Source organism: Ambystoma mexicanum, chromosome 6q (genome assembly GCF_040938575.1).
Source record: "Ambystoma mexicanum isolate Mex_15411 chromosome 6q, UKY_AmexF1_1, whole genome shotgun sequence".
In the NCBI taxonomy this organism is placed as follows: Eukaryota; Metazoa; Chordata; class Amphibia; order Caudata; family Ambystomatidae; genus Ambystoma; species Ambystoma mexicanum.
Window position 1 is genome coordinate 611885017 of NC_090937.1, and position 19202 is coordinate 611904218.

Sequence of the window (19202 nt, forward strand, 5' to 3'; positions counted from 1 at the left end):
GTGGTGAGTAGTCCCGTTATATATTTTGAGCTGGGTAGGGAATAACAGTCCATATTTACCTCCAAGGGGTTGCAGACGCTTTTTCAGTGGATTGAAAGATTGGCTGTTGCATTGTACCTCTCTTGTGTAGTCGGGAAAGAAGAGGAGGGTGGTGTGTGGGGGCAGGGCAGGCCCCACTAGCACCAGCAATCAAGGACATCACCGGATCCCATTATAGGGGAGTCCAGGGGACACGCAGACCAGGGACATAGAGCAAGACGCAGCTGGGGTGATTAAAGGCCTGTGTCCTGACTGGCAGTTGGGAAGCACCCAGACCAATTTCACACTAGACTGGGCAGTGACCTTGGGTGCTCCTGAGGGGGAGGGAGTCTGCCAGGAGCCCCCCATACCAACAACAGAGGAAACAGGCAAAGGGGAGTGCTATTGGACACAGGCCTGGGGCATCACACGGCCAGCAGAACACCTCACTGGCACAGCTGGGGCAGTGGACCTTCGAGTAATGACAATCTGTAGCTGCACACGCCTCTCACGTGCCCTATGGTGGTGTATCTGAAGGGCCGTGTGCACCAGAGATTTGTGCACAGGGAGGTGGCGGAGTGTGGGCAGCGACTGGGGTCGGGCATGCAGACACCATGGTGAAGGACAAAGCCAGGAAGCCAGGGCTTCAACATAAAATCGATAAGTACACAGTGAGCAGCCCCCTGCCCTCAGTGGCTCCCACCCCAGCAATATCCGCTGCAGGAGGAGAGGAACAAATGGCACAGATCTCCTTCACTGACATTATAAGCGCCATAGGGGAGTACAGATCCTCTGTTGAAGAAAAAATGGACGGCCTATCTACGGAGTTGTCCTTCCTCCGGCAAGATCTTCACAAGCTCGCATCAAGGGTGGAAGAAGCAGAGCAGCGCATCTCAGACTCTGAAGATGCGCTCAAGCGTATGGAGAAGCAGCTGGCGGCGGTCTCTCAGAAACTCGCACTTCGAATGGATTGTGTCCTCCCACGTATTCCTCATCTTATGATATTCGTATCCTGCCAGCTTCGCTGCTTCGGGAAAAAAAATTCTCGCACGAGGTTGTGGCGTCGATGTCCCTCGGCGGGCTCCGTACCGTGTCGACGTCACCATCAGTATAAATAGCTTGTTCCGTGCCCGTTGCTTCAATTCCATTTTTCTGATTGCTTTGCTCTCAAGACCGGCACGCTTTGAAGTTTTCTTCAGAAAATGTCGTCTTCTTCCACCCCTTCTACTCCCAAGACGGGGTTAAAAAAATGTATCAACTGCGGATCGAAAATGATTAAAGATCCTCACCGCGTTAGTCTTTGGTGCCTAGGTTCAGACCATTGAACCGGCGACTGTGGCTCCTGTCAGTCGATGACGGAGAAGGCCCTTTGTGAGAGGAAAGGTAAACTAGCGGTGGGGCAGGAAGCTTCCAAGGCCTCCTCGAAGGCCTCGTCAAAATAAATAGGAAATTGAGCGATTCGAAAGCATCGGATCGCCGTAAACATTCTAAGAGGTCTCGATCATGCAGTAGATCGAGATGCTCTTCATCTTCCTCTTCAAAGAAGGTTAAGATGAGACATAGATCTCCCTCCTCTTCCTCTGATACGTCTACCGAATTGGTACGATGTCCGACTAAGTTGGATTCCTCAAGAAAATGGGATGAATTTAGAAGGAAGATGGTGAAGGTCTTTGAGAATGCTGCCTCGACCCCCTCAAAGAAGCCTCAAAATAGCCAGACCCCGGTCGCTCCGTTGGACGACACAGGGAAGTCAGGAACTACTGTGGAAGATCCAGTAGTAAAGGTGAACCTCGAAAATCCAGAGTCAACGTCAAATCGTCGAAGATTCATCGAGAATCGAGTGTTTCCCCGACACCGACTAAAAAACATAAGTCGTTGAAGCCCTCGACGACTTCATTGGCTTCGACATCGAAGCCAAAGGCGTTTTCGACACCTTTGTCGAAGACGTCATTGGTGTCTTCGAAGACTCCTTCGATTCCTTCGACCCAAACTCAAGTACAGGAATGGAGATTTACTCCTTTACCTATGTCAGACTTAAGTCTATGTCTTCTATATTTGAAGAAAGTGTCTCTGAGGAAGAAGAGGTTTTTCCTTTTGGAGTACAATATGGTACCAGAGAGGTCCCAGAAGAATTAATTGATACAGAATCGAAAATGAGAGACCTGTGTGACACCCTTCACTCTGCTAGTGGCATTGATACGTCACTAGAGCTAGAGTTTACAAAACCTGACCCTGCAGAACATGCAGATTCAGGGTACAGGAGTCTAATGAATAGGGTTGTTGAATACATGGGCTGGGGTAGAGCCTCACCCACATTTGATCAGGATGATATGACTGATGTACTTGACCAGGGCCTCAGAAGGACCCGGTTCTCCCCTTGGATAGGGCACTTCAGAGAACAGTAGAAAAAACTGGGAAGTTCCTGATACTGTTGCTGCAATCAACAGTAATTTTCCAAAGACGTACAGAACTTCTAGTTCTGACCCTGATTATTTAAGTAGGCATCCCACTCCAGAAAGTCTGCTTATTCAGGCTGCAACTTCATCAAGACAAACAGCCTATCCATCTATTCCCCCGGATAGAGAGGATAAGGAGGTGGATCCTTGGGCCCGTAAGGTCTTTACCTCAGGTAGCATGGCTCTCAAGTCAACTAATGTCACCAGTACCCTGGCCAGGTTTACCCATACCCTCGGCGACGGCTGAACATATTCCGGAAGGCGAGGAAAGGGAAGGCTTCCTGAATATTGTCAAAGACGGAAAGGAGGCAACGGGGGAATGTCTCCAGTCTGGACTGGATACCGCTGATAGTATCAGCAGATCCATGGCTGCAAGCACAGTGTTAAGTAGATTTTCGTGGTTGAGGAAGTCGGGGTTTGCACCAGACGTGCAGGCCAGGCTACTCAACATGCCTTTTGATGGCTTGAGGCTGTTTGGTAGTAAAGCGGATGAAATCTTAAAAAAACCAGACCTCAAAAGCGGCGTCTAAATCTCTTAGCGCCTCTATGCGACAGCCTCGGAAACCTTATTCGGGCTCATCTTCCTGCAGAGGTCGTTCTTTTCTGTACTACTCCTCTTTTGGTAGAGGAAGAGGACAGGCCATACAAAGAGGCAAAAGAAATGTCGCTCATGGTGGATGAGGAAAAAGTGCAAAACCAGCCTCAGGAACGGCATCTTTGCCCTCAGCCGCTCCTGCAGCCGCCTCCAAGTCACTCTGAGTCCTTATCACGCAAAACCCTGGTGGGAGGCAGAATCTCTCAGCATCTGAAAGAATGGCGGGGTTATTACTTCAGATGCTTTGGCACTGGAGACAGTAGCTCAAAGTTAGTCCCTTCCCTTTCTAAAAAGGCCTCAGGACCATCCACCGGGAACCAACTCTGTCAAACTTCCAGATCTGTAGCGGAGAGGGACAAGGGTTGGTGCTCCCCTTACTTTCTCATACCAAAGAAGGACAGAGGATTAAGACTTGGACTTAAGAAACGTGAACAAGTTCCTCAGGAAGGACAAGTTTAAGATGGTAACCCTTTCTCAGATCCTTCAGGCTCTCCAACTCCAACACTGGTTGGTATCATTGGCCCTTCAGGATGCTTACTTTCATGTGCCAATCCATCCCAAGCACAGAAAGTACCTGAGGTTCGCGGTTGGCGGTTCTCACTTTCAGTTTCGAGTTCTGCCATTCGGGCTAACCTCCGCCCGAGGGTTTTCATCAAACTGATGGCGGTTGTGGCAGCGAATCTCAGGAGAGGGGGGATTCACGTCTACCACTACCTGGACGATTGGTTGATCAGAGCTCAGGAACATCTGTCGATCACCTGTCACTTCCTTTACAAACTGGGCTTCTCCCTCAATTTCAAGAAGTCTCACATGATACCATCCCAATAGCTCCAGTTTATCGGAGCAGTCTTGGATACTTCCTCATGCAAAGCCTCGTCTCCCGAGGTGAGAGCTCTCCACATGGTAACAAAGTTCCAGAATGCCCAACATCTACCTGCCTTTGATTTTCTGAGGTTGCGCGGCCTCATGGCATTCTGCATTTTTCTGGTGCCACAGGCTTGACTGAGGATGAGATCTCTTCAATGGGCCCCCAGACCTCAATGGTCCCAGTTCTTGGGGAGTATGTCGGATCTTCTGCAAGTCCCGATTGCAGTTGCTCAGGATCTACTATGGTGGGCTTGCAATGACAATATCCTCAAGGGAGAATCTTTTTGGCAACCATGGACGTAGATAACAGTAGTGACGGACGCCTCACGGGGTGGGGAGCCAACACCAACAATCTGACAATCAGCGATCGTTGGTCTCCATCATAGTCCAAACTACACATCAACCTTTTGGGGCTGAGGGCAATCAGACTAGCGCTGAAGGCCTTCCTGCCCTCTGTACAGGGAAAGAATGTCCTGATAATGACGGACGACACAGTGGCCATGTACTACCTCAACAAGAGAGGAGGCGTACGATAACTACCACTGTGCAGAGAGGCAATGCAGCTCTGGTTCTGGGCAATACGAGAGGGAATCTATCTATCAGCAGTTCTCCTAGCCGGAGAGCAGAACACGGCGGCAGATGCTCTGAGCAGGCAGAGCAGAGTCTCCTACGAGTGAGAGCTAGCTCAGGAAGTCCTTCTGGAGATCTTCGCCCTTTGCGGAACCCCTCAAGTGGCCACAAAAGTGATGGGTGGAAGGTTTCGAATGAATCTAAACCACTGGCAATTGCTCTGGGCAACCTTCCACACCACCGTTTTTTTAGCCCGTCTGCGCCATTGCAAAAGGGGACCAGCCATGTGCAAATCAGTCAGCAGCTGCCGCCACCGAAGGTAGCAGCCCAGCCCGAACTACTAGGCCAGGTCCCCTCTGCACAGAAAACCAAGCAACCCCAGACATGTTTCAGCCTTGTTGGACCTCCTCAGTGAGGTGCAGCCTGGTTCCCTGTGGCGCAGCGAGCAAGGGACCTACGTCTGGGCATACCCTCTCTCACAAGGAGAAACAAACTGACCACAAAAGTGATGGGTAGAAGGTTTCGAATGAATCTAAACCACTGGCAATTGCTCTGGGCAACCTTCCACACCACCGTTTTTTAGCCCGTCTGCGCCATTGCAAAAAGGGACCAGCCATGTGCAAATCAGTCAGCAGCTGCCGCCACCAAAGGTAGCAGCCCAGCCCGACCCCCTCAAGTGGATCTGTTTGCGATCGCAGTCAACCGGAAGTGCGAACAGTTCTGTTCAAGGGAATTTCCCCCAAGAGGAGCTCTAGGAGACGCGTTTGTGGTGGATTAGAAGTTCCCACTTCTGTACACGTTTCCTCCAGTCCCTGTGATTCCTCATGTAATCGGGAGGTTGAGAAAGTTCAGGAAAACCATGATCCTAATTGCCCCGGATTGGGCCAGGAGGACGTGGTATCCGTACCTTCTGGAAATGTCCATCTGCCCTCCAATACATCTTCCGCAAAGAGAGGATCTTCTCTCGCAAGAGGAAGCTTGCGTTCTCCATCCAAAGGTCAAAACACTCAACCTTCACGCACAGTTTCTGAGAGGTTGAGATACAAGGATTGGGATCTTCTGGATGACGTAATAGAGATTTTGCTTTCGGCCAGAAGGCCAGCAACAAAATCCTTGTAATGGTGTTGTTGGAACAAGTTCAGTAACTGGTGCAAAGATAAGGATGTGGACCCTTTTCAGTAGCACCCAAATGGTGCTTTCTTTCCTATTGCATCTAACCAATCTGGGGCTCCAGATTGGGACAATTAAAGGATGTCTAGCTCCGCTGTCCATTTTCAAGCGCTCCTTGGAAAAGGTTTCCTACTTCAAAATTCCATTAATAATTCAATTCCTGAAAGGGCATACTAATGTATACCCTCCAGTCCCCTTTCATGTCCCAACTTGGGATTTAAATCTGGTACTTAAGTTTCTAACTTGTATACCTTTTGAGCCTCTGCACTCCTGTTCCTTGAGGCTTCTAACATTAAAAACTGCCCTCCTTGTGGTCTTAACATCAGCCTGCAGGGTTAGTGAGCTACAGGCTCTCTAATGTAAACCTACATATACTACATTTTACAAGGACAAAGTGGTTCTTAAGGTTAAACCCTCTTTCTTACCAAAAGTAGTTTCTGACTTCCACTTGTCACAAAAAATCATATTACCAACATTCTATCCTCCTCCTCATTTGGGCAAAGAAGAGGAGAGATTGCATAGATTGAACCCTAAAAGGGCTCTCAGTTTTTACATTTCAAGAATGCCAAAATTGCGTCAGGATGACTAACTTTTTGTAGGTTATACGGGCCATAAATTGTGATTAGTGGTGACAAAACAGACTATATCCCGCTGGATCATTATGACTATAATTGAGTGCTACAGATTGGCGGGAAAGGACCCACTGGATGGGCTTTGAGCCATTTCCACTAGGGGGATGGCTACTTCTGCGGCTCTGAAGAGGGGAGTCATATCATAAGATGAGGAATATGTGGGAGGACACAATCCATTCGAAGAACAAGTTACTTACCAACTGTAACGTTCTTTCGACTGGATGTTCCTCCCACGTATTCCTCATCGCCCCTCCCATCCTAAAACCGCAGTACAGTTTACGCTAGTTACACTTTCCTCTCACAAATGGTCTATCAGTCTTGAGGCACGCCTGGGTGTTCCTCGAATATTTCCTCGAAAAAACAGAACTGAAGTCAACGGGTGTGGCACAAGCTATTTATACTGATGGTGATGTCAACACGGTACGGAGCCCGTCGAGGGACATCGACGCCACGACCTCGTGCACAGCGCCCTCTGCTGAGTATTTTTTTTCCAAAGCAACGAAGTTGGCAGGATACGAATATCATAAGATGAGGAATACGTGGGAGGAACATCCAGTCGAAAGAACGTTACAGTTGGTAAGTAACTTGTTCAACTGGAGAGTAGGACTGAGGACAGCGAGGGGAGGTCATGACAAAACAACCTTTGCATCCTAGGAGAGCCTAAGAAGGTGGGGCACAGCATGGAACTCTTCCTAGAATGCTGGCTGACGGGTCTCTTTGCTCCAAAGAAACTCCAACTTCTTATCTATTGAGCATGCTCATAGAATTCATAGGGGCCGTCCCGTTCCCGGCGCTCCTCCTTGCACTATTATTGCCAGAATTTTGAATTACCGGGCTAGAGATGGCGAGGGCCACGGGTCCTGTTACTTACAATGGCTATCGGACCTGGTTTTTCCTGAATTATACCAAAGAGGTCCAAAAGGCTTGCCAGTCCTTCGACTCAGTAAGGAAGAAATTGGCTTCACTAGGTATCAAATATGCATTGTTCTTTCCTGCACAATTGAACAGATCTCACAGGCGTAAGGTCCAGCTCTTCAACAACCCCAAGGAGGCATGGACCTGACTGAAAACTCAGATACTGTCGGAACCAGGACTCCAGGCACCAGTGGGGGAAACCATGGCCGGAGCTGGGGTCAACCTCGGTTCCATTTGAGACACAAACCTCGGAATACCCTGCTGATGCGGTAGCCGCTCCGGAGATGGCAGACGCAGACTGAAATGCTGCCGAGCAGGTGGCAACCTATACTAAATTCATTGAGCGGGTTTGAGTTCTTGGGCGGCATCTGGCGGAGGGGTGGGGCTGTACTGATTGCTGCAGTGGGTACCCCACACAAATTTGCAATGGTTTTTCTGTGTACGTTTGACACAGTGTTTGGGCGACAGGTGCTTCTGGTTGGGGGGGTGGAGTACGGAGATGGAGGTGGTTCTAGTTGTTACTACATTTATTTTGTTGCCTTACTTGGGCCATCTTGGTGTGAGGGCAGGGGGACAGGGCCCTGGGTAAGAAAATGGCAAGTGGGCGTGTGGCGGGGGTTGGTGGAGGGTTTGAGTGACATTATCATGGGCAAAATTCCTTGCGGGTGATGGCTCATGAAGGGGTGGTTTTGTTCCTGACCTGGAATGTAAATGGCTTATGCTACAGCATCAAATGCAAGCTTGTGCTCCAACTCCTTAATAGATGCACACCGGGCATTGCACTACTATCTGAAACACATCTGGCTGGGACAGAATGCAAGTTCTTCAAAAGAACTAATTACACATTGACCTTTCATGCTGGTTTCTCGAGAGGTGCACAGGGCACGTTAATCCTCACACAACAGGATCCCTTTTTATCTTGGGGAGGTGCAGGCGGAACCCAGGGGGAGATTTGTGTTGCTGAAGGGCGAGCTATGGGGGCCACATGGGGTATAGTGGCTGTGTACTCACCTCCACCTCTCGCACTTCATTTACTAAACAACCTCCAGGCTATGATACTCTCAGGTCACGCGAACGCATGGGTGATAGGGGTAGACTTCAACAAGTTCATGGACCTGGGTATGGACAGGACACATATTGGCAGCAGAAACCCAGCTCTTCCCACTAAATTACAATGCTTTGCGGCCGCAATGGACCTGGCTGATGTATGGAGAGCACTGCATGCGTCGGGGATATTCATTTTTCTCCACTGCACATGCCTCCATGTCCCGGATCGATTACTTCTTTATTTCACATGGCATAATGCACAGGCTGCTCACAGTGATATTCCTGGCTAGAGGGAGCTTGGATAACTCCCTGCTTCTCATAGAGCTCAAAAGTGGGCGGGTGCAGCCCATGGCAATGTGGCGCCTCAATGCATATTATCTGGGCATGCCAGAAATTCTGGAAGGATTGTCTCAAAAAACCTCAGAGTATTTCACGTTAAACAAAGGCTCCGTTGACAGCCCGGCTACGTTATGGGAGGGCTACAAAGCAGTACTTAGGGGGGAGGCTCTCTTTCTAGTGGCACCCCGGCGCAAGCAGCCTGCAAAGGGGGTAGCTGTCGGGGCAGAGGAGGATTTTTTGTCTGCCGGGTGCCGAGCTGCAGAAGTGGCATTAGTTATGGCACAGGAATCCCTTCGCAATGTGGCACTGGATAACGCTTAATTGGCCCATTGTGCTTTGCAGAGCCAGATCCACGAGTCTGGGAACAAGGTGGGGAAAATGCTTGCCTGGCTGGAAGGTCCTATGAGACGCTGTACCGTCCCGTGCAGGAGTCACCCTTACTGGGCACTTAAGCTTTCTTGACTCAGTGGTGCTCCCTGTCTTACGGAAGAGCAGGCGTTGGGCTTAGAAGCAGACATCACTGAGGAAGATGTAGCGGCAGTGCTCTCACAGCTACAGTCAGGCAGAACCCCGGGGCCCAGCAGCTTCCCGGTGGAGACATGGAAGCGCCTGGGGGATCTGGTCGCTAGGCCCATGCACCATCTATTCCAGCAATGTCAGGAGGATGGGCATCTACCCCTGACTTCAGGAGGGCCTGCATAGTGGTGCTACCAAAACCTGGGAAGCCCCCCCCCCGAGCTCTGCGCCTCCTATAGGCCGATCTTGCTGATCAACGGGCTGGCCCAAGTGTTGGCGCGGGTTCTAGCCAATCCTCTATTGGGGGTGATAGATTACTTAATATACCCAGACCAATGTGGTTTTATGCCCACTAGATCTATGCGTATGAACCATCGCAGGCTGTAGGTCAACCCAATCCACCGCAGGCCAAGGGTGCGGTGTTGTGCGCCGCAGGTCCGTAGAGCACGCTGCTCGATAGACCCGCTAAGTTCTACACGACGCTCGAAACTCGATTCTACCACGCTTTAAAAGCCACGCTCCTGACCCTCTGCGGCAAAGCCTGTGCAAGCCAAGGGCGCGGTGTTGTGCACCACAGGTCTGCAGAGCACGCTGCCTGATCGACACGCTACATTCTACAGGATGCTCGCAACTCGATTCCACCACGCTTTAAAAGCCATGCTCATGACCCTCTGCTGCAAAGCCCGCGTAGGCCAAGGTGGCGGTGTTGTGCACCACAGGTCTGCGGAGCATGCTGCCTGATCGACACGCTACGTTCTACATGACGCTGGAAACGTGATTCCGCCACGCTTTAAAAGCCATGCTTCTGACCCTCTGCGGGAAAGCCTGTGCAGGCCAAGGATGCAGTGTTGTGCACCTTAGGTGTTAGGCGCTGCACAATGGTACCTCAGATCTCACCTGCCACGTTAAACCAATGGATCCCGATCCTCCTTGGTTTTGGAACTTGCGCACTCAGGCCTAAGGCCACAGCTGGCCCCGATAAGGGTCCGCCATCTTCCCTGCATTGAAACCCACACTACATTGGAAACCTCCGCACAGCATGGCCATTGGTCATCCTACTCCATTGCTGCAGCGACGTACGCCCAGGCAGAAGGTAAGCCTGCTGCACCTTCAGGTAATGCTGGTAGCTACTCATCTGTGCTCGACGGTCCCACACGCCAACGCTGCCCAAGACACTCTCCCACCCTGTGCCCTACAATCCGCCTACCATCCAGCACCACTTCTGGTACAGCTTGCAGCCCCCTACACCCAGTGAATACCCGCGTCACACAGCATAATCCCTCCTCCCCTTTGCGCAGGCCCCCCAGCATGCTACAGCACTGCACATTAAAGTTAGACTCGGAAAGCGCAACTTCAAGCCCCACGCACAGACGACTCCAGCCTTGTGCTGTGTACTATTTATGCCTTCATCTCACCTAAATTGACTATCCCAGCCTTGTGCTATGTGTACATTATGACTGCAACGCTTCTGATCTGACTATTCCAGCCCTGTGCTGTCTATAACCTATGCCGCAACTCATCTGAATTGACTATTCCAGCCCTGTACTGTGTATAACTCATACCTGCAATTTACCTGATTTGACTTTTCCAGCCTTGTGCTGCGCATAACCTATGCCTGCAACTAACTTGAACTGTCTATTCCAGCCTTGTGCTGTGCATAACCTAGGTATGCAACTCGCCTGAATTGACCATTCCAGTCTTGTGCTGTGTATTTATAACTTATGCCTGCAACTTACCTGAATTGACTACTCCTGCCTTGTGCTGTGCATAACTTAGGCCTGTAACTCACCTAAATTGTCTATTCCAGCCTTGGGCTGTGTATATCTTATGCCTGCAATTCACCTGAATTGACTTCTCCAGCCCTGTGCTGTGAACGTAGTTCCTGTCTAACGATATGTACTACGAGTAACATGTTTGTAACAGCGCCTTGATGCCAGAGGGTTTAGTGCGCTTTATAAATGCAAACATAAATAAATAAATAAATCCGCTTTAATATTGGATCCACTGGCGGTGAATTTTGAGAAGGCCTTTGATTCTGTTTCTTGGGCTTCTCTCTGGGAGATCATGGGCCGCATGTGGTTTGGGGAAGGTTTCTTTAATATCGTTCTGGCTGTTCTATACATCTCCGGAGGCAGTGGTTCGAGTTAATGGAGTATCCTTCTTTTCCCCCTGCTGTTTACTTTAGCCATAGAGCCACTCGCAGTTAAGCTTCGGATGGCCCAGACTGGGCAGGATTCAAAGCCCTTGGGGAGGGAAAATAGTGTTTCACTTTATGCCGATGACCTCTTGATTTAAATGTGGTTTCTTGTCCAGCCGTAACCACCATTTTGGCAGAAAACCAGGGGTTCAGCAGGCTGATGGTGAGCTGGCTAAAGTCTGTGCTCTTCCCACTAATTGGGAGAGTGGGGGGGCTATGCCCCAAAGTTGTCCTTGTTCAGTTTCCAGTATTAAGTATCTGGGCATTCACATGAGTCTGCGTCTCAGATTTTCTCTTGATTCAACCTGCACCCATTAATGGACAGATTCTTCTCCAATTTGGTGCACTGGCAATCCCTCTCACTGACGTTATTGGGTAAAGCGGCTCTCTTTAAAATGCTCACGCTCCCTAGGTTTCTCGATGTGCTGCAAAATACTCCACTCCCTGTTGCCAAGATGATCGTCACCACGATCGAGAGCACGCTTTAGGGCTGTTGTGGGGGAGAAACAGCCGTGTATCGCTCTTCGAACGTTGCAGCGCTCTAAAAGAGGAGAATCAGACTACCCTGCCTTCGCCAGTACACCCATGAACTGTCCCAACTTAAGGACAAATAGAAGGGGGATGTAAGCCCACTGGTCCCAGAGGAATGGGTAGAGGCTCTCATGTTCCCACGTGAGAATGGGATTGCCGCAAGACTCTGCCTTCTCCAATACAAAATATTGCATTGCGTATACTACCCACAGACCACACTTGTGCAATGGGGGTGGTAGATGGGGATACTTGTCTGAGGTGTGGGAGAGCCTTGGGCATTTTTTTCCATAAAATATGGGAATGTGAACATATCCAGGTTTTCTGGGGGAAGTGTATCCGCAGGTTAACATCGCTGCTGGGGTCGCAGGTGCCTTGTGAACCGAAACTGGGGATTTGAGGGGAGGTGTGGTTCAGCAAGTATGAAAAGGTGTTTCTCTCTAACACTTGGATTGACTAAGAGCATTATTGCTGCAATGAGGGCCTCGGCTGATCGCCCAATAGTCAGTCGTTGGTGCGCTGAGATTGACAGGTGTGTGTCACTTGAGAGGCAAGTACATAATGCAAAGGGCTGTCACCAGAACTTCCAGAAGATATGGGGTTGGTGGGTGGGGGATGGCTGAGGTATGGTTCCATTATTTTCTGTTTTTACCGTTTCCCTGGCATAGGCTGATTTGTCACTATTAGGATCTTCTCTCTGCCGCAGTGATTTCGATTTCAATGACACAAGTCTGATGATGTTTAACCAAGCAATGGCACATGTTTGTTTGTTAAGCAATATCTTTTATTTCAAAACAATAATAAGTTATATTAAAAAATAGTGTCTCTGTGGTCTTGCTCCTCCATATCTTTCTTCTCTAATTTCTTTTTGCTCTCTTGCTCGTTCTTTGTCCTAAATCTCACTTTCTTCTTACTGTTCCTCATGCTCCCTGTGCCTCCTCAGGATTCTGTTCCTTTACTCTTTTGGCCCCAAAAAATTTGAATCGTCTTCCACTCTCTTTGCACTTCATATCTTCCCTCTCTCTTTTCAAGACTTGTCTTAAAACCTAACTCCTTACCCAGTAATCTGTTGTCTTTTAACTATTTGCTCATGTGATTTGTACTGTTGGTTGCTTGGTTCAGCGCTTGGGCATTAAGCGCTATAAAAATTCAATAAAAATACAAATACTATTGTCTTTTCAGGGTGGTGATCAAATGCACTGCCTTAAGGTCGCACATCCAGTGAATTGTCCTGCTGCATCAAGCCTTGAAGTTTTGTTAAAACCAGGTAGAGTTGTGTTACCCAACTGCTGGGGTCTTCTAATGTTCTCATAGTTTATGATTATTGAGTTAGTTTGCAGTGTAGTTTATTTTTATTTTTAAACTTTATATGTAAACTTGACAGTCTGGGTATACAGTACTTTCAGGCAGGTTGGGTACATACAGTTCACCTTTTATGACATATAAAAAGTATCATACAAACATTCTTACAATCTTAGCGTTCCCATGTCGGGAGTAACGAAATGGCCAACCGGGCCTGTGGGTCCTCCAGCCGGAGGGGTACAGACCTGTGTCTAGTATTCATCATTTTGGTGTCTTTAGCAGCTAAGACCGGAAATCTGTCCAAATATCTTTGGGTCGGGAGGTGTTCGGTAGTGTCACCACAAAAAATTCCTCAAAGTTCTCGGCCCATGTCAGCTCCGCTAGCCATTCCTTGGTGGTAGGGGAAGATTTTTTATCTTTCCATTTCCGGGGGATACAGCGTTTAGCCATCATGCATCCCATATTAACAAATGCTCTTGATAGCCTCAGTGGGATATCTGGCCACAGTACGAAACAAAACACCCCCATGGATGCGCATGCATGGGCATCCCAGTAATCTCTGGCAGGATTCCCGTCACCGACCCCATGAAGCCACACATGTGAAAGTGTTCTGCCCCCTCCAGGTGACACCTTGGGCATGCACTATGCACCTGCGGGTTCATTTTAATGAGTTTGTACGGAGTATGATATAACCTGTTAAGAACCTTATATTGAATTAGCTTGAATCCAGCATTCAATTACACTTTCCTAGTATGCATACACATCATTTTCCATTGTGTCTCTGTGGTTTCCGTGCCCGTATCTGCTGCCCATTTACTCCTTACTCCAGGGCTTAACAATTCAGTCTTACCCATTACCATTTTATAGATGGTGGCCACCGGCTTGCGTCCTCCCCCGCAGTTGACAATGTAAGCAAGAAGGTCATTTTCTGGGGGCTCCTCAGGGTATGTCTCCCATCTCGCCGGTACTGCCGCTCTCAGCCTGTAGTATTGGATCGGCTCTAACCCCGAGGTTCTCTGGCCCCCCCCCCTCCCCTTTTCCAGGTCTGCAGTGTGATGAATGTAGCACCGGGGAATATATGTCTCAATGCCCTGTTCCCCATCCGTTCCCAGAGTAAACTCCAAGGCCTGGAAACTTCCACAGTGTTACCGCCAGTTCGCCCAAATATGGCACCAGGCCGTCAGTGTGTAAGGACCGGGTCAAACGGGCAATCGTCTTTATATGACGTGTCCAGCAGAAGGGTCCGTAGATCTGATGTGCCAGCCCCTCCAGTTTAACGTGTGGTGAGCCCTCCCCGTCCACATACCAGTGTGTGGTGAATTGTGCCTGAGCAGCCAGCCTTGCAGTGTAGTTTCTAAAAGCATGTTCGTCTTTCCATACAATGGCAATTTCTTATTTAGCACCTGATAATCATGATTGATACTGGCACTCTTGAGTTTCTCTGCATAGTTATGTGTTTGCATATTTCATTCTGATTTGACAATGTCCTTTTTCCGTCAGGATTATTTCTTGCTTCTCATTGATTTTCGAGTGTTTTAACAAAGCTCTTACCTGATAGGGCTGTTTATAAAGCATCCTATCACGATAGTCCGGGTAGAGTATCCATTGTTACTAGCAAAGAATTCTGTGGTTTAATCACTAACCATCTTGCACAAGGTAGTAAGCAGGCGTTAGTCCAGTGCCTGGGAAAACGCTCAGTGTAGTGGAATGACCGCGCCCTGCTTCTAGGGGAGTTGCTGAACAATATACAAACTCTGTCATAAAAGAAATGTATCTTAAAATATATATTGTAGTATCTTGCCCCCCTAAATGGCGGATCACAAATTATGTGTGTTAAAAAATGTCATTTTACATGGATAAAACACTTGCATCCGTTACTCTTCCAACAACATAGATTATCCAATCTATCACCACACCATGCGTGCAAAGCAATGAATCATTCTCTATTGTATACAGAATACTAACACACTAGTTTCATAAGTAGAACAACATAGAACATATTATGCTGCCTATTATTCTTATCTGCCAAAAAAGGCCAATTCAGAGGTGGGGGGCATCACCAGAACTCCAATATGTTTAATCTTTTAGGTGATTGTAGGACTTCTGTATAGGGGGACAAACTGCAATCTGCTCGCCTGCTACACTTCTGGCAGCATGAAGACAAGCACTGCAGAGTGAACTCTACTGCCACAGTGCACCGTGGTGCATAGGATTGTTTTATAATGTGCCAAATGTTTCAAAGCGCCTAATTATTTTATAACGCACTTAATAGTGGTTTCTAAGCATGGGTTGGGGATTCGAACCTGTGTTATGTTGCCTCCAAGACAAACGGGTTGCCCCTCAGCTGTCCTTCCTCCACGAAGGGAGGACAAGAGGCTAGTACATTCAAACAATCGTTGTAAAGTACAAGGAGCATACATTCCTATTTGATGTCAGATCATAAAAGTAAACAAAACATCATTCAACAGTAGATCAGTAAAAAGGGCAAATCCTTGTGAAGTGCAAAGAGCTGTAAGATATCTTGAACCTGGTTAGACTTATACCCGGGCATGGGTCCATGCAGGAAATATGACATGGCGGCATAGTAGGATATCCAATCAGGTCACCATAATTACAATAGTTAAGTAAGGAAAGATTGTTCACAGCACATGAAACTTGAAATGGACTTTGCAGGAAATGGGGCCGATTTTCTGGTTTCTAGACTTCTCCGGGCCCAGTGCAAAGCCTTGTTTTTTTGTATTTTCTTTTGGTGGGTAGTATTTCTATTTAGGGGGAAGGCTGTTTGTGCATTGTCAGTGTAGATCTGGAAACTAAGAGAGAATGTTTTAAAGATGGAGGCCAGAGCTCTGGTGTATACACTAAAGAGCCCTATGCTCTCAGTGCCTACTCTCCGAGTTGATAATGTAACATGTTGGGTATGGATAAAATCTCGCTCATGGGCTGTGCAGTGTGCAACAGGCCCCCACTGTAGGGAGAGTGGAGAGGTGCATTTAGCGTGCCTTTAGGTCTATCTGCGATATAGATAAAATTAAATCAATGTGTTGGCAGCTGCAACAGGCGCTTGTATCATGGCAGAATGGGCATTATGTGTCAGCCAATATTACACATGTCGATGACATAGACTATATTTATTTTATTGGTAATTTGTAAGGCGCTTTATACAACAGAATTGCGTTTCAAAGCGGCGCCACAAGGAAAATGGGAAGGGAACAGGAGAAATAATAACAGCTGCAAGAAACAAAAAATCAACATTAATATATATACAGTCGTGCTCCTACTAGGCCTTGTGGCATTCAACCGTGCAAGTGCATTGATGAGAAGTGCAGGGGACTTGATGGAAAGGGGGCGCATAGGAGTGGACAAATGCTGGAGGAGGGCCCAAGAGAAAAGTGCTAAGGGGAGCCAGGAGGAGCACTTCAGGTTAAGTGCTAGTACAGGCAGCTCTCAAGCTTGGTATGTGGAGCCACCAAGCAGGGACCCGCAGGGCAATGCAGTGGGGGCGGAGGGTGCTAGTAATGACTGGCAGGCAGGGCCTGAGAGCCTGTGGGGTTTGTGAGGATCAGGCCACTGGTCACTGCAGCAGTGGGGAGATTAGCAAGGAAGGGGAAGAGGGAAAGAGGTGGAGAAGAGCAGAGTTTTGAGCAGTTTCCGGAACGTAAGGGGGCCTGGTTCAAATCAGAGAGTGGCAGGGAGGTTGTTCCAGAGGGAGGCACCAGCCACAGAGAGAGATCTGCCCCCCACTCCTCGCTTAGAGAAACGTTTGACAGTCGGAAAGTTGGAGTTAGAGGAGTATAGGGCTCTAGCAGGGGAGTATTTAGGAAGGGGAAATGTTGCCATTTTGATTCTGATTGCACTCGACATAGCATGTACAAATGTATTTTGTTTTTGTCGTTTTACAGATATGAGGATTTGGATGAAACTAGCCAGCACTACAGGAGTAGGTGGTGGTCAATCCGAATTATGTACCTTACTATGTTTCTCAGCAGTGTAGGTGAGTAAACTTATTTCCTTTAAGAACTACAATGTGTTTGTTACTTGAGTGCATAAAGATGTTTTATCACTTGTTTCTGGTCTCCAATAATGCTTGTATGATCTGTTGGCTACCATATATACATTTACTTCTCCAGAATGGGGTCTGGCATGGATTCACATGCTCATGAATATTCCCTGTCATCAGGCTGGGAATTCTCAGTAAAAGAAAAAACAGTTTCACTTTAACTTACAAACTGTATTTCTCCTTTAATACAATCACTGTTCTCTGGGTCATACTGCCCCATCCAATGACAGTCCTCTCCCTAAGCACCTTCACTGGCAGCCATCTTGAGCTTTTTACCGCACGCTTCAGTGTTGGGAGTCCTCGAGTTTGCTCTGCGAGCTATGTTTTTTTGTGCTTTCCAGAAAAAGGTTCTATTTTTGTTCCAAAAGAGCCTGTGTGCTCTCTTCTCCATCTGCCGACAGCAGGGATCCGTTATCGGTGAATTTCGGCGCCCCTAAAGGGCGAAGATCGTCAAAGTTTCCAGAAGGCCATGGGGCCTACTTTGCGCCCTCCGACCATGACCGAGGAGAAGAAGAAAGATCCCTCTTCAGGTCCTGCACCAAGTGCGGGCTATGAAATATGTTTGTTGATGACAAGCACCTGCAATGCCTCTACTGCCGGCATCCAGACCACAAGGAAGGAGAATGCAAGATATGCCTTGGTTTCTCCAAGAAGACACCGAAGGATAGGCACAGTAGACTGACAGTGTGGCTGAACGCCAAGGCCTCTGCCCCGTGCTCTGAGCAGGGTCCTGCCTCACCTAGGACCGGTCGGTCCAATGAGCAGTCTTTGAGGGTCATTTGAGGCTGCCTCATCTGTGGGGGCCCAAGACAAGGCCAAGAACCGCAAGTCCGGGTCCACTGGGGTCGCTGCGATCGACATCACCCTCTTCCTCCATTGCCAGCCGGCAATCGAGCTCCTCCTCAAAGAAAAAGGTCCAACCCGGCTAAACTGCGGGAGAAGCCAGAGAAGCTGCGAACGAGGGGCGAAGAAGGCCGAACCACCCAAGAAAGCCCAATTGGCACGTGATAAGTATTTGTCGACGATAGAGCTGGTGGCGGCGGCTCTCCTGAAGGCTAAGGGGGCTGACCCTGTGAAGGTATCCCCCGCAGCGCAGAAGGGATTGCTGCTCCAAGGCGCCAAACTGCCGCAGTGACTTTTAGCAAAGTCTTTTGGCATGCCGGAAATGGGAACACCGTCTCAGAACCCGGTTTTTGGTCCCTCACAGTCGAAAAAAAGGAGGGGGGGGGGCAAGGAGGCCCCGGAACAGTCCTAGGCTGTGGCCCAAACAATGGAGGTTTCATCCACGGATGACGAAGACCTTGAGTCCTTATACACGGTCCACAAGAACGTGGAAGAGGAGGACGACAACGGCGCGGGGCCTAGTGTTCTGATCACGCCAGCTCAGCCAAGGGATGTGTCTCTGGACATCCTCTCGACCCTCCACACCTTGGTGTCCGAGATCCAAAAGAGGATGCCACAGGGCCTGGTGCCAATAGTCCCCCAGGCACCTGACGGACAACAACGACGATATCATTGCAGCGGGTGACGGGGTCCCTGCAGCCTAGGGCGTCCCCACCAGATGAGGTGGGGTCGTTTCATTCCATGATCACCAGAGCTTCTGAGCTATTCCAGCTTCTGCCCGAATAAACCAGGAAGGAGCGTTTCTTGTACTAGAAGCATGAGGCCAAGAGGAAGAGGGTCATGGCGGTGCCCCTTCTGGACGACATGTGGGAGGAAAGCCTGGCCCTCTTGAAGAACCCTTGCACGGCTCAGGCCAAACAGGAGGCTGGAGAAGAAGTACCAGGTGCTGGAATCCGCATCCAAGTGCCTGAGGTTGCAAACATCGCCGGATTCAGTGGTTTCAGCGCCTGCGAGGAAACGGTCAGCTAACCCGTCCTCATCGTCTTCAGTCCCTCTATACAGCGGGGGAAGAAGATGGACGCCATGGGAAGGAAGGCAATTTACACTGCAGCGTGCACCATCAAGGCAGCCAACACACTGGCGATTCTAG

At 48.9% G+C, this 19202-nt stretch overlaps 1 protein-coding gene across 1 annotated transcript in view; it reads left to right on the forward strand.

The window, feature by feature from the left end:
• Positions 1–19202, forward strand: part of MFSD8 (major facilitator superfamily domain containing 8) — a 1042879-nt gene that overhangs the window by 143222 nt on the left and 880455 nt on the right. The window contains exon 2 of the mRNA XM_069631102.1: positions 17052–17143. Within this exon, the coding sequence (XP_069487203.1) occupies positions 17052–17143 (92 nt within the window). The remainder of the gene's footprint in view (positions 1–17051; positions 17144–19202) is intronic.